The following is a 15,013-nucleotide window of genomic DNA, read 5'->3' as shown; positions in this document are numbered from 1 at the left end:
CTAAAGCTGTAAAGGAATGTGAATCACTACCCACCTTCAAAAACACTCTCAAAAAACACCTACGTGAGACTGCAATTCGAAACTGGCCCCTACAAATGTCCTAACCTAGTTGTACAGCAAATGACCAAGTAAGGCTTTGTCAACATTCCAATGTACAGTGTAAAATGTGTGTGTGTCCCCTACCCAACCCCCCCCCCCCCCCCCCCCACCTCCAATGTACAGCCCTCACCCAACCCACCCAACCCCACCCCACCAACCTCCTCCAATGTACAGTTTCTACGCCAAATGTATATACACTCCTTTTCTGGACACTTTTGTATCACAAACAGTACTGTATTTGCAAATCTGATATGTCATAAATGTATAGATGTAGCAGTACTGTCTATCTGTATGTCATGTATGTCATATATGTTATGATGAATTGAAAATGGGGGACCCTGGTGGAAACAAGACGAAAGTCTTTCTCTGGTCTGCATCCCCTTAACAATTGTATGTATTGAGATGTACTGTACTGTACCCATTCTGCAATCTGTTAATAAACTTTTCAATCAATTCAATCAATCAATCAAACACAATATGTTAGCCTTACCGTTCAAAAACAATTGTCTGATTTCAACCAGTTTAGGTCTCAGGCTGTTTGTATTTAAGTGAAATATATGAAGTCCATTTGTGTTGGTTATCTGATTGATGTCGTCAGGCTGGAAGTATTTTTGTTCCTCTGTCCGGTCCTGCGGTGGGGGGAGGGGGGGCTTTGTTGATGTTTGGTCCGTGAGAGGGAAGGGGGGATGGGGGGTATCCTTTGTCCTGGGACGACTGCTAGCAACGTTAGCTAGCATGCCACCGGTCCTTTGTTCATGGTTGTTTAACCTGGCTATGCTAGCCAGCCGGCTATCGGGCGTCGAGATGTTTGAGTCCCACGTTGAGTTGGTCGTCATGGTTGCGACCCTCGGTTCCCTTCCTCTCGTCTCTGCCTCACGTGTGTTTGTCTGCTGAGGTGTCATTGGGGGAAGCTGGAAGCTGCAGTGCTTTTCGCAGAGATTTTAACAGGTGGTGAAAAGCACTTCTCCCATTTCAGTGAACAAATATCAGGGATTATCCCTCTTCACTCACTCCCTGCTCAGTTATTCTGCTCATTTTCCCTCCTTCATGTCAGCTCGGATCAGGTGTTTGTCCCCAGAGTTTCTAATTGGCCACCTGATCCACCACCGCTGGGCCTCCTATTAGAGGATGTAAATCAATCTGAAAGGGCCACCGGAGTGCTGATGATGCCTAATTTCTCCTTTTGTCAAGGATTAGGGGGACATACTGTACAGAAAGAGGAGGCTGAGATCCTGCTCATTGGTCTGCCTTCTGCAGAGGGAGATGGCGACTTGACGGGCTCTTGAAACCGAGGGGTCCTGCAGCAAGGCGGAAGAGTGGGGGGCATCATCCAGCAGTCGCGCCTACCGTAGCAACCTCCAGCAGTCCTACATGTAAGGTACACGGGTAAGTAATCCTCTTTTCTCACATGGAAATAGCAACCAGTCACTTTCACGGAGAAAGGTGTTTAAGATCTGACACATTGTGTCGCTATAGGCCTGTGTCCCTGAGCTGGCAATGAACAAGGCTATTATTGTTTTAATGCAAGTAGATAATGGGTGTTATTTGAATGATGTGCACATACAATTGCAAACTTTGTCTTTTTTGTATCATGTATGCAAGGTAGGCATGCAATGTCATACATTTGACATATTCATTATTCTTGAATTCCACTATTTCCCTACAAACAATAACAATGTACAGATGCGTTCTTCCTTGCTCCGCTGTTGTTGTTTCGCAAGGAGGACGGTCCTCTAGAGAAACCCTATGAGCTGTAACCATATCCTCAGGGAGGTCACTGGGCCGTCATGGCCGAGTGCAAAGCCAAGAGTTCAGGGGCAGGATTATCCAGATCACTGGATCAGAATACTGTTACCTGGCACCCAAGCCTCCCGCACAGCCTACCTGGGATGTCCCCCCCCACCCCCCGCCCCATCACCCAGCCTCACCTTTCACCCTACCACAGGTACAGTATGGAGGAACAGAATCCATGAGTTGGAGAGGTGTAACGTGCTGTCGGTCACACCACAATAGGGTCAAAGTGTAAACGGACACTTAAAGAGGACTTAAGACAGACTATAGTACTTTTCTTTCTTCTCCTTGTTGTCTTTCACTGTGTGAAAATGTGTCCTTGTGTTCATCTGTGTGGCCTGTTTGTCAATTGTTTGTTACTTTGCATTAGCTGGAGGAGAAGCCAATGGAAAAAGTAGGCCATGGTCATGTTGACAACCAGACACATTATCCATAAAAGCATATTTTTGCAAGATTAAACAAAAAAAGTATATTTGGACCACTTAGATTCCCTCATGTTTTTAATCTTGCAAATGGGAATTCATTTTTATTTATTTTTTATCTCAGGTCTCCAAAGTCTCCTTGCAACACCTGAATAATAAAAACAACTATTTAATGGAGAGTGTTGTGTCTGTTTGTTTCCATGGATACACACAGCTAATATAAGGTCGCTCCCGATTGTTTAATCACCAAACTCTCAATCCCTACTAAAGTCTGTGTGTTGACGCCAGCGTCTGTCCCGCTACAATAGGTCTTGAATGACAACGTGCGATGGAACACCCGACAGCCAGAGCGCTAGCCTGAAGAGAGAAATGGAAACAGAAACATGATTCCATGCGTGCACTTACAACATCTAATCACTACTACTGTAATCCGCTCCATTCAATTTCACAGCGGGGGAACGCGTCCTATTAAAGTACTATGCGAGTGAGCTTTGGAAAACAAGAGCGGCAACCGCCCGGATAAATGTCAATTTAGTTTGCTGCAGTTTCCAGAGGCCTTTCTCATCACCGGCCAATGCAAATTAAATATTAAACAGGATGGATACCATCTTCATCTTCTCATACTGTCGATTTAAGCAGACGATAGGGCTAGCTAGACTTTTTGGCTCTGATACTGATTTAAATATTTGGGAGCTTAAATTTTAGATAACCACTATACAGTACCTGCCGATATACCTTTTCTTTAAAGGGGAACTATGTCCAATTTCAGAATTCATACATGTTGTTCCTCTGGTGGTCCTAAGACAGTAAAAAAATATTAGCGAGAATGAGCTACTCTCTCCCAAATACAAAAACTAGAGTGCTAGAACTCTACTATCACAAAAAATCGAACTATACACTCTACAGACCACTACTAGAATAAAGCTCATTTGGATACGTATATAGAGGGGCGACAGTGGCTCGGGAGGTAGAGCAGCTGTCTGGCAATCCGGAGGTTCCCGGTTCGATTCCCACTCCTCCCGGGCAGCGTGTCGATGTGTCCTTGAGCAAGACACTTAACCCCTAATTACTCCTGATGAGCAGGTTGGCACCTTGCATGTTGTATTCGAGCAAAAACACTGTTCACACGCCAAAGGGTTACGCCTTTATTTTCCTATTAGGAATTCAATCAGCATTGTCACTTTAGCCAATAACACTATATCAGTAAAAGGTCAATATTGTCTGATAATACTACTGGTTTGACTGTATCAGCTGAACAATATTATCCGCCTTGCCCTGGTAGATGACAAGTGTGTGTTTCTCTGTGCTTCTCCAGGATGGGTCTGCCCACTCAGAGCGCTGCGGCTGTGGACGAGGAGGTGTATAGATGTCAACCAGACGGGGTGTATAGATGTCAACCAGGCGGGGTGTATAGATGTGAACCAGACGTGGAGGAAGAGGGGAGCCACAGCCAGCCTGAGGCTTCCATCTCTACACCTCCGCCCACCAGCAAGAGGAAGAAGAAAAAGAGAAAGAGGTAGGCTACTTTATGGAACACCAGTGTACTAGCACTAGTGCACTAGCACTAGTGTAGGTCCGTGTAGTGAGATGTTTGCTTGGTAATCGTAAACGGTTCCCGGTTTGATCCCAGCTGCTCCCGGCGGTGTGCAAGACACTGAACCGTGTGAACCGTTTTCTTGATTTATTCTGATTCTGTTTGTTCTTGACTTGTTCGTGCGTGCGTGTGTGCGTGTGTGCGTGTGTGCGTGCGTGCGTGCGTGTGTGCGTGCGTGCATGCGTGAGTGCATGCGTGCGAGTGAGTGAATGGCACTTTGGATAAAAACGCTATATGGATGCAGGCCATTTACCTTTCATCGGGTACATTAATGTGATGTAAATATACATATACACACAAATATACACGTTGACCAAATTCTTATGGAGCTCTCTGTATAGCCAACGAAACAAGGTTACGGTTATGAATGCAATAGTTGTCCTGGAGGCTCTTTGCTTCTTCTCGCTTGACTCCTCCTCACAGCCTCGGAGAGGAAGTGGAAAGCAAGGCGGGATCCACAGGACCTGTCAGCAAAGCATGTGTCTGTCCATCTCTCTGTTTCTTCTCTTCCAGATGACTGTGGATCAACCTCACCAACTGTAAATACGAGAGTGGTAAGTTTGGGATGGCAAGAATAACAAATCAAGTTTTTTTTTTCAAGTTTCTTTAATAGTTGTCATACAGAAGTACAGAATACTTTTGTACAAAATGCTTCTTACTGTTGCGCTCCAGAGACTGTGCATGACAAGATAAGTATGAAATAAAAACATAGTAAAAATTAGAAGAAAAAAAAAGAGGTCACAGTGTTCAGTTTAGACATATGTACAATGTTCGTAGACGTAGTTACCATACAATATACAATACTGTGCAGTGTACTAATATACAATACTATATAGTGCAAGGCATAAATGGACAAGGTGCAGTTTAGGTACAATTCACAGTAGGTGTACGAGTTGTAGTGCAAATCCTTTATCAATAAACATAAAGTGTAAGTGTGTTTGTGTGATCTAAAGTGTGGAGAGTGGGTGCTGCAGTGTGTTGTTTGTTTGAGTGAGTGTGTGTGTGCGTGTGGGTGTGTGTGCTGTGTGCATTTGATGGTTGTTGCATAGTGATTATTGTTCGTTTAGCGATTATTGTTCGTTTAGCAGCCTGATGGCCTGGGGATAGAAGCTCCTTCTGAGTCTTTCTGTGCTCGCCATAAGACTCCGGTATCGCTTGCCTGACGGCAGCAGTTCAAAGAGGCAGTTGTTCGGGTGGCTCGAGTCCTTAATAATTCTCTTAGCCTTCCCCTTGCACCGCTTGTTGTAAATGTTCTGGAGGGTGGGAAGCCCCCCTCTAATTGTGCGTTCGGCTGAACGTGTCACTCTTTGTAGTCTGCTACGGTCTTGTGCAGTGCTATTCCCAAACCAGGAGGTGATGTTGCCGGTCAGGATGCTCTCTATTGTACATGAGTAGAAGTTCCTAAGGATCTTCTGACTGACTTGGAACTTCCTTAGGCGCCTGAGGAAGTAGAGGCGTTGTCGTGCCTTCTTCACAACACTGTCAATGTGTGTGGTCCATGTCAAGTCCTCGGATATGTGGGCTCCGAGGTACTTGAAACTGTTCACTCTCTCAACTGGTGCCCCGTCGATGCTGAGGGGGCTGTAGTCCTTGACCCCCGACCTCCTGAAGTCCACAATCATCTCTTTTGTTTTGCTGACGTTCAGGGAGAGGCAGTTCTCCTGACACCACTGTGACAGGTTCTCTACCTCTTCCAGGTAGGCCCTTTCGTCGTTGGCAGAGATCAGGCCCACCACTACTGTGTCATCAGCAAATTTGATGATGGTGTTGTTGTTCCGCTGTGCTACGCAGTCATGTGTGTACAGGGAGTAGAGGAGGGGGCTCAGAACACAGCCCTGGGGGGCCCCTATGTTGAGCGTGATGGATGAGGAGGTGCAGTTGCCGGCTCTTACCACCTGGGGTCTGCCCGTCAGGAAGTCCAGGACCCACTGGCACAGGTCATAGTTCAAGCCCAGGTCCCTGAGCTTGGCTATGAGTTTGGAGGGGACTATGGTATTGAATGCTGAGCTGTAGTCGATGAACAGCATTCTCACATAGTTCCCCTTCCTCTTGTCCAGATGTGATGCTGCTGTGTGCAGCACATGGGCTATGGCGTCCTCCGTGGACCTGTTGGGGCGATATGCAAATTGCAGAGGGTCCAGGTTGATGGGGAGGGAGGAACAGATGTAGCCCTTCACTAGCTTCTCAAAGCACTTCATGGCTATGGAGGTGAGGGCTACAGGGCGGTAGTCGTTGAGGCAAGCGGGCGTAGATTTTTTGGGTACAGGGATGATGGTGGACTTCTTCAGACAGGTGGGGATGACGGCCTGTTCCAAGGACAGGTTGAAGATGTCAGTGAATACCGGGGCCAGTTGGTCGGCACAGACTTTTAGGACGCGGCCGGGGATGCCGTCCGGTCCTGCTGCCTTCCTGATATCCACTTTTTTAAAGATCCGTCTCACCTCATGCTCTGTTACCCTGAACACTGAGTCTCCATCAGCAGACCCCCCCCCCCCCATTGCCGTGGTTTGTAGGCTGGTGTTGTTATTCACAGCCTCAAACCTCGCATAGAAGGAGTTGAGATCATTTGCTAAGGAGATGTCACTGTTCAGTTTGAGGGGGGTTCCTTTGTAGTCTGTCATTGTTCTGAGGCCCTGCCACATGCCTCTAGAGTCAGCCTGTTCAAACTGAAGTTCAACTTTATCCCTGTAACGCCGTTTTGCCTCTATTACTGCTCTCCTGACGTTGTATCTTGCCATCTTGTGTTCTTCAATTAGAATCAGAATCAGAAAGGTCTTTATTGCCAAGTAATTTACACATACAAGGAATTTGATTAGGTCATTTGGTCATTTGATAATTCTAGACAATTATGGTAGAATAAAATAAAAGGTAATTACACTGTACAACAATCCAGCCATTGTTTATTACAGTCTCTTTAGTTATACACAGGCAACGAAACTAACCTTTCCACCAGAAGACAAGAGAGAATTCAGAATTTCACCAGCAAATGTTATTCCTTAGCATAGAAAAGTGTCATTGAAGATGAAGAGGCTACCTGCCAAAGTGGCTAGTCCAGTATAATAATAATAATAATAATAATAATAATAATAATAATAATAATAATAATAATAATAATAATAATAATAATAATAATAATAATAATAATAATAATAATAATAATAATAATAATAATAATAATTATTATTATAATAATATAATAATAATAATAATAATAATAATAATAATAATAATAATAATAATAATAATAATAATAATAATAATAATAATAATAATAATAATAATAATAATACATTCAATTTCTAGTGCACTCTACATTTGGAAACCAAATCTCAGAGTTCTACAGGGTAAAACATAGGCTTTAAAAACATAGGCAATCACAAAGACATGTATAAAAAGGTTAAAACTAAGAGAAGGCTTTTGTGAAGTACGTTTTTAGTCCTCTTTTAAAAGAAACAGTGGTCAACAACAGACAGTTCACCTGCATTTGGCTGGTAACTAGTATTCATTTCAAGCCCTGCTCGTATAGAATCAATTAATCATCATATAGTACAAACAGGCTACAGTTGCACTCATTTCAATGTGATGTTTGAGATCTGATCTGAAGTTGTGAAATCACATTGCAGTGTCCACGCACTTGGCCTGAAAAGCCTGTTTGCACATCTCCAGTATCTATATTTAGAAAGCGGAAAAAACACATTTTCACATAGGGGACTTCATTAGTGATCAATAGGGTAGGCTTCTAAAAATGACTGAACCTGTGTTCCCTTCTCTCAGTGCGATGTGCTGCCCTGAGATATGGCCTCCGAGAGGCGATGGAGGGTGAGGACTGGACTCTGTTTTGGACAGACTGCTCTGTTTCACTAGACCGTGTCAAGGACATGAAGCGCTACCAGGTACTCCGCTTCTATTCTACAAGACAGCTGCCTAGTATAGCCCTATATGTGCCTTATGACTGGAACCAGGGGGACGTGTGGTTAACCTGCCCTGCTCTTTCTAATTGCATTTCAACATTTTAACTTCTGAAAAGTATGGAATAGGCTACACTCATCACTCAGCTAACCCTCTGGAGAAGAATAATGTTTCTTCTGATTCATGTTAAAAGTAAAGTCTGCACACCTTTTTCATGCTTCCAAAGTGGATCCCATTGTCACGTTAACAGAGTAAGAAATTAAATAAGTGCAGGATTTATGGAATGGCAGGTTTGCCAATACGTTTTGCCTTATTGTGTAGAAAATAAACTTGTTACAAATTGCGTTGTACAGGTGCAAATAATGTGTACAGATGTCCAGAATTGCAGTGTACATACAACACGTATATCCTGTACTCTGTATTGTATATTGTATATGTATATTGACTTTACATACTTTTGACTTACTTCTTAATTACTTTTGTACTTACTTTCTTTTTACTGTATGTAGCACACTCTCAGGGGCTCATACAGAAACAAGCATTTCATCATAAAGTATTCTGTATTTTGTTGTTACAAATAATAAACAAACTTGAACAGATGATCTGACCAATCACAGCTAAGACGATAGAATGATTTGCATACACACCAGCTACATGAAGTATTTTCTACTGTTAAAGTAAATTTATTATTTAATTATTTTAGACTTTTTCTGGGGAATTCAAGTATATTTCCTGTCACCTTTTATATTAGCAAACACTGCAACTTGGCCCTCTCTGCGCCGCCCCCCTTGCCGCATAGATCCGCCATCAGCTCTATTTTTAATCTTTCAAAATGTTCAGTTGCTATCGCATGCACTTATCGGTGTTTCATTACACTTATGAGTGCATGCTTACCAACTGTTTTGCCTGTTTTATTGCAACACTACTATCACCGACATCTAAGAAGGGAGATCCCCCCTTGAATGGCCTTTCTAAGGTTTCTCTCCTCCACATTGCCTGTGGTGCATTTTTTCCTATTGCTAGGTTTTAGTGACTTTTTCCTTACCTTCGCGTGGGGTATGTCTGGGAGTGTTGCATTTATAAAAAGAAAAATTGACTTTATGGTGTTTTTGTTTTGTTCTTGATTTATTGTGATGTTTCTTCTTGACTTGTTTAAAGAAGACGTGTCCGGCCCATGGGGACATTAACGTGTGTTGTCGGGCCTTACAAATATATTTGATTTGATTTTAGTCAGAGTGTAACCCCCTGAATAAGTAACAGAAATCACAGCAACACGGGGCGGCTGGGTGGCGCAGCGGACATTGCCCTCGTCACCAACGCAAGAGACACCGGGTTCGAATCCAGCTGTCGGCGTTGCCTCCGGCTTGGGCTGGCCGTCATACTAACTCAATTGGCAGAGTTAGCGGGTGGGAAGTCGAAGGGTGATAGTCTGGTCGTTGTGAACAGCGACTCCTACAGGTCGGTTGGGGCGCCTGCACAGCAAAGTCAGGAAAATGGCGGGGGCAGTGTGAGCTTCCTACACATTACTCCTCGCCAAATGAGAGTCCGCGCTGGCAGGTGAAAAGATGTGACAGGCTGCCTCCACATGTATCGGAGGGGACATGTGATGCAAGGCTTCTATCCTCCCTACAACCGGCCAGTGGGGGGAATATGCGAGCAACGATCAGGACAGGGGAGGGAGAATTGGCACGAGAGGTAAATTGGGATGGGGAGAAAAATCACAGAAAAAAGGAGGAGAAAAAGTAGAAAAATATAAAATCACAGCAACACTATACACTTTTTCAAAAGTACCACAATCCTGAGCGGATTACAGTTGCCTTCATTTTCGTCATGTTATTATGTGTGTATCATGTATATACATGTGACCCAGCGTTTTAATAGTTTCAGTTACAGTTACTATCAGCACTGTTTACTGTCAATCTAAACTAATCTCCTACGGAGTGGACGATGGAACGCATGAATATTTGATTTTAATCCTGTGCCACACAGAAAGGCCAGGCCACATTAGATGACCCGACACCACGGGATAGGAGAACATTTAATACCTACTGTATGGAGTTGAGTGGACCACCGATGGTCCATGGATTATCTCCCCCGCTGACCTTCCCCATCCTCCACAGACTGGACATTTAAATGGTAGAAAAAGGCTAGGAAGGACTGAAAATTTTTGTACGTATTGACCAACACACTTCTCTCTTTCTCTCTCTCAAATCAAATCAGATTAATTTCTAAAGCCCGAAATCCCAAGGTAATGTCCCCATGGGCTGTACAAGTCTTCTTGAACAAGTCAAGAACAAACATTAGAATAAATCAAGAACAAAAAACCACCATAAAATCCAAATATGCGACACCCACACATTCCCAAATGAAGATGAGGAACCAAACAACTCACTAAAAACCTAGCAATAGGGGGGAAAAGCACCACAGAAACCTCAGATGGGCCGTTCAAAGGGGGATCCCCCAACTTGGATGTCGGTGATAATATAGTGTTGCTATCGATGATAGATGGGTGGAGAATAAAACAAGCGAATAGTTGGCATGAATGTAAAACACATATAATCTTTTTTAAATTCTAATAAAATAGAGCTAAGAACAACAAAAGAAAAAGCATAGTGAAACGAGTGCTGGTATCAAAATAAGATAAAGGCTAAATGTCAAGGCTCGGAGCTCAAAATATCAGTCATATTTCATTTGGATGAATGTATGTATGTATGTATTCCGCTCTGATCCATTTGAAGTATGGGGGCGACGTAGAGAAGATCGCACCACCTTGGCCATCACCACGAGACATCCACCACCTTGGCCATTTCTTTCTAACATGCACAATCGCATACACATAGCCTTCACTCCCAGACATATCTATCTACACACACTACCTCTCTCTCTCTCTCTCTCTCTCTCTCTCTCTCCTCTCTCTCTCTCTCTCTCTCTCTCTCTCTCTCTCTCTCTCTCTCTCTCTCTCTCTCTCTCTCTCTCTCTCTCTCTCTCTCTCTCTCTCTCTCTCTCTCTCTCTCTCTCTCTCTCTCTCTCTCTCTCTCTCTCTCTCTCTCTCTCTCTCTCTCTCTCTCTCTCTCTCTCTCTCTCTCTCTCACTCTCACTCTCACTCTCTCTACACATAGCCTTCAATTTGTACACACATATTCACACACACACAGCCTTCTCATAAGTATATGTCATTATCCAGATATCTCCGTACATCATATCTATAATCTATAATTCACATTATATATGTCAATGCTCCACTTGTTTTGTCTACTCTCCTGTATAAATACTTTGTTAACTCGCAATTGCTGTAACCTAGGTCTCCATGTTGCAACATGTCATTCTGTCAGTAAACTCTATCCTTAATCAAAGACTCTGTTGTCCACCTTTGTGAATAATATCTGGTCAAATTATATAATTAAGTGTAGCTATCAGTGCATTCCCTAGAGTGAGGTAAAAATCCACCAATCATGTTGCCCTCTTGGTCTCTTCACAGAAAATCAACCACTTCCCAGGGATGAGCGAGATTTGCCGGAAGGATCTACTGGCGCGGAACATGAACCGCATGCAGAAGCTTTTCCCCGAAGACTACAACATCTTCCCCAGAACGTGGTGCCTCCCCACAGAGTGAGTCTTCACTAGAGGACCCAGTGCAACGGGAACCCACAGTTCAGACTTTTTCTACTTTGATGGATTAAAGCCCCCCCCCCAAAAATAGATTATCTTAAAAGAACCGGTTAGCCTTCGGGAGAGGTGTTAGTTGGACAATGCCTAGGCTAACCAGGCATATCCGCTTGTGAAGATTTGATATTGCCACAGTGCCTCTCAAATCAATGCGCAAAGTAGCCTGGTGGAACAAAAGATTTGTTTTCCGTATTCCGGTGTTTCATTTGGGAGGCATTTCGCTGCGTCCACTCCACAGCCCATGTTTCCAGACACTAGCAAACATTTCTCTTTGTTTTCTGCATTTTCTATCCATTCAAATGTGTCATGAGGCAGGGTTTGATCAAGCCAAGAAAGAAAAGTCCATTTGGTGCCAGCTAGCAGCTAACTTGTAGCCACCACCAGGAGATGATAAGAAAGATGGAAATAAATGGAAAATATGTTAGTTAATCGTTTTGAATGATAGAGACCAAACCACATTAAAAATCAATACCAGAAGTCCAATTTGTCACTGCCGGTTTGGGGACTAGAAGCAGACAAACGTAGCTTGCCAGCCTAGTTATTTCCAATTTAGTTTTGAATCATAATACTTGAAGAATCACAATACACCCTAGTATCATAATAGTATTGAATCAGGATGTCCCTGCAGTTCCCATCCCTAAATATAGACCACTGCAACACTTCCGGGATTCTGAAATCATGGAGGAGATCGTGGGGGAGCAAATGAACACCAGAAAGGCAGCTGGCCCAGATGGGATAACAGGACGTATACTTAAGTCCTGTGCTAACCAGCTAGCCCCAGTGTTCACCACCATATTTAATCTATCCCTGGCGGAGTCCGTGGTCCCTGCCTGTTTCAAGGTGTCTACTATAATCCCGGTACCAAAGAAATCCTCCCCAACAGGTATTTTTTTTTTTTAAACTTAAATCTTTATTTTCATTTTTTCAACAACATACATAGACAAGTTTCAAGTTTCTTTAATAGTTGTCATACAGAAGTACAGAATACTTTCATACAAAATGCTTCTTACTGTTACGCTCCAGAGACTGTGCTAGACAAGATAGTATCAAATAACATAGTATAACATGTAATTTAGAAGAAGAAAATGAGGTCACAGTGTTCGGTATAGACATATGTACAATGTTCTGAGTTACCATATAATATACAATACTATGCAGTGTACTAATGTACAGTACTATATAGTGCAAAGCAGAAATGGGATGAGGTACAATTTAGGTACAATTTACAGTAAGGTGTACGAGTTGTAGTGCAATCCTTCATCAATAAATATAAAGTGTGGGGAGTGGGTGCTACAGTGTGTTTGTTTAAAGTGGGTGTGTGCTATAAAGTGTGTGGAGTGGGTGCTACAGTGTGTCTGTTTAAAGTGAGTGTGTGCGTGTGGATGTGTGTGCTATGTGCGTTTGGTGGTTGTTGTTGTGTAGTGTTCATTGTTCGTTTAGCAGTCTGATGGCCTGGGGATAGAAGCTTCTTCTGAGTCTTTCTGTTCTCGCCTTGAGACTCCGGTATCGCTTGCCTGACCGCAACAGTTCAAAGAGGCAGTTGTTCGGGTGACTGGAGTCTTTAATGATTCTCTTAGTCTTGCCCTTGCAACGCTTGTTGTAAATGTTCTGGAGGGTGGGGAGCCCCCCTCCAATTGTGCGTTCGGCTGAACGTGTCACTCTTTGTAGTCTGCTTCGGTCTTGTGCAGTGCTATTCCCAAACCAGGAGGTGATGTTGCCAGTCAAGATGCTCTCTATTGTACATGAGTAGAAGTTCTTAAGGATCTTCTGACTGACTTGGAACTTCCTTAGGCGCCTGAGGAAGTAGAGGTGTTGTCGTGCCTTCTTCACAACACTGTCAATGTGTGTGGTCCATGTCAAGTCCTCGGATATGTAGGCTCCGAGGTACTTAAAGCTGTTGACTCTCTCAACCGGTGCCCCGTCGATGCTGAGGGGGCTGTAGTCCTTGACCCCCGACCTCCTGAAGTCCACAATCATCTCCTTTGTTTTGCTGACGTTCAGGGAGAGGCTGTTTTCCTGGCACCATCCCGCCAGGACCTTGACCTCTTCCAGGTAGGCCCTCTCGTCGTTGGCAGAGATCAGGCCCACCAACACTGTGTCGTCAGCAAATTTGATGATTGTATTGCTACTCCGCTGAGCCACACAGTCGTGTGTGTACAGGGAGTAGAGGAGGGGGCTCAGAACACAGCCCTGGGGGGCCCCTATGTTGAGGGTGATGGATGAGGAGGTGCAGTTGCCTGCTCTCACCACCTGGGGTCTGCCAGTCAGGAAGTCCAAGACCCACTGGCAGAGGTCATAGTTCAAGCCCAGGTCCCTGAGCTTGGCTATGAGTATGGAGGGGACTATGGTATTGAATGCCGAGCTGTAGTCGATGAATAGCATTCTCACATAGTTCCCCTGCCTCTTGTCCAGGTGTGATGCTGCTGTGTGCAGCACATGGGCTATGGCGTCCTCCGTGGACCTGTTGGGGCGGTATGCAAATTGCAGGGGGTCCATGTTGATGGGGAGGGAGGAGCAGATGTAGCCCTTTACTAGCTTCTCAAAGCACTTCATGGCTATGGAGGTGAGAGCTACAGGGCGGTAGTCGTTGAGGCAAGCAGGCTTGGATTTTTTGGGTACAGGGATAATAGTGGACTTCTTCAGGCAGGTGGGGATGACAGCCTGTTCTAAGGACAGGTTAAATATGTCAGTGAATACCGGGGCTAGTTGGTCGGCACAGACTTTTAGGACGCGGCCGGGGATGCCGTCCGGACCTGCTGCCTTCCTGATATTCACTTTTTTAAAGGTCCGCCTCACCTCATGCTCTGTTACCCTGAACACTGAGTCTCCATCAGCAGCAGACCCCCCCCCCCCCCCCCCCATTGCCGTGGCTTGTGGGCTGGTGTTGTTATTACCAGCATCAAACCTCGCATAGAAGGTATTGAGGTCATTTGCTAAGGAGATGTCACTGTTCAGTTTGAGGGAGGCGCCTTTGTAGTCTGTCATCGTTTTGAGCCCCTGCCACATAGCTCTAGAGTCAGCTTGTTCAAACTGGAGTTCAATTTTATCCCTGTAGCGCCGTTTGGCCTCTGTCACTGTCCTCCTTACGTTGTATCGCGCCACCTTGTGGTCATTCATGTTGCCTGCCACTAGGCCGTCGTTGTATGCTTTGGTGCGCTCTCTCAGAGCTTCACGGACGGATTTGTCTACCCAGGGTTTTTGATTTGGGTAAACTCTCATTTTGGTAGTGGGGATTGTTTCTTCCACCAATGTACAAACATAGTCCAGCACTGTCTCTGTGTAGACATTAATGTTATCTGTGTCGCGGAACACGTTCCAGTCTGTGCAGTCAAACGCAGCCTGGAGCATCTCCTCTGACGTCAAATCCCATTTCTGCACCTCTCGCGAGACTACAGGAGTGCTTTTGATTCTCTGTTTGTACTTTGGTGAAAGGAAAATGGACGCGTGATCTGATTTACCAAAGCCACTAGCAGAATGAGCCTTGTAGCCACCCTTAAATTGCGTGTAACAGTGATCTAGGATGCCTCTGGTG

General features: G+C 44.4%; 1 protein-coding gene across 1 annotated transcript in view; it reads left to right on the top strand.

Annotated features, from left to right (window-relative positions):
* Positions 1 to 1,946: 1,946 nt before the first annotated feature.
* The window catches only part of ttll6 (tubulin tyrosine ligase-like family, member 6), a 59,423-nt gene continuing 46,356 nt past the window's right edge, over positions 1,947 to 15,013 (top strand). Inside the window, 6 exon segments of the mRNA XM_084323900.1 lie at positions 1,947 to 2,044; positions 3,628 to 3,828; position 4,420; positions 4,424 to 4,460; positions 7,681 to 7,799; positions 11,294 to 11,424. Of these exon segments, the coding sequence (XP_084180026.1) occupies positions 1,989 to 2,044; positions 3,628 to 3,828; position 4,420; positions 4,424 to 4,460; positions 7,681 to 7,799; positions 11,294 to 11,424 (545 nt within the window). The 5' untranslated portion in view covers positions 1,947 to 1,988.

The sequence above is a fragment of the Notolepis coatsorum genome (genome assembly GCF_963971535.1).
Source record: "Notolepis coatsorum genome assembly, chromosome: 10".
Taxonomy (NCBI): domain Eukaryota; kingdom Metazoa; phylum Chordata; class Actinopteri; order Aulopiformes; family Paralepididae; genus Notolepis; species Notolepis coatsorum.
Note: the sequence above shows the minus strand (reverse complement) of the source record. Positions and strands in the feature narration are given on the sequence as shown.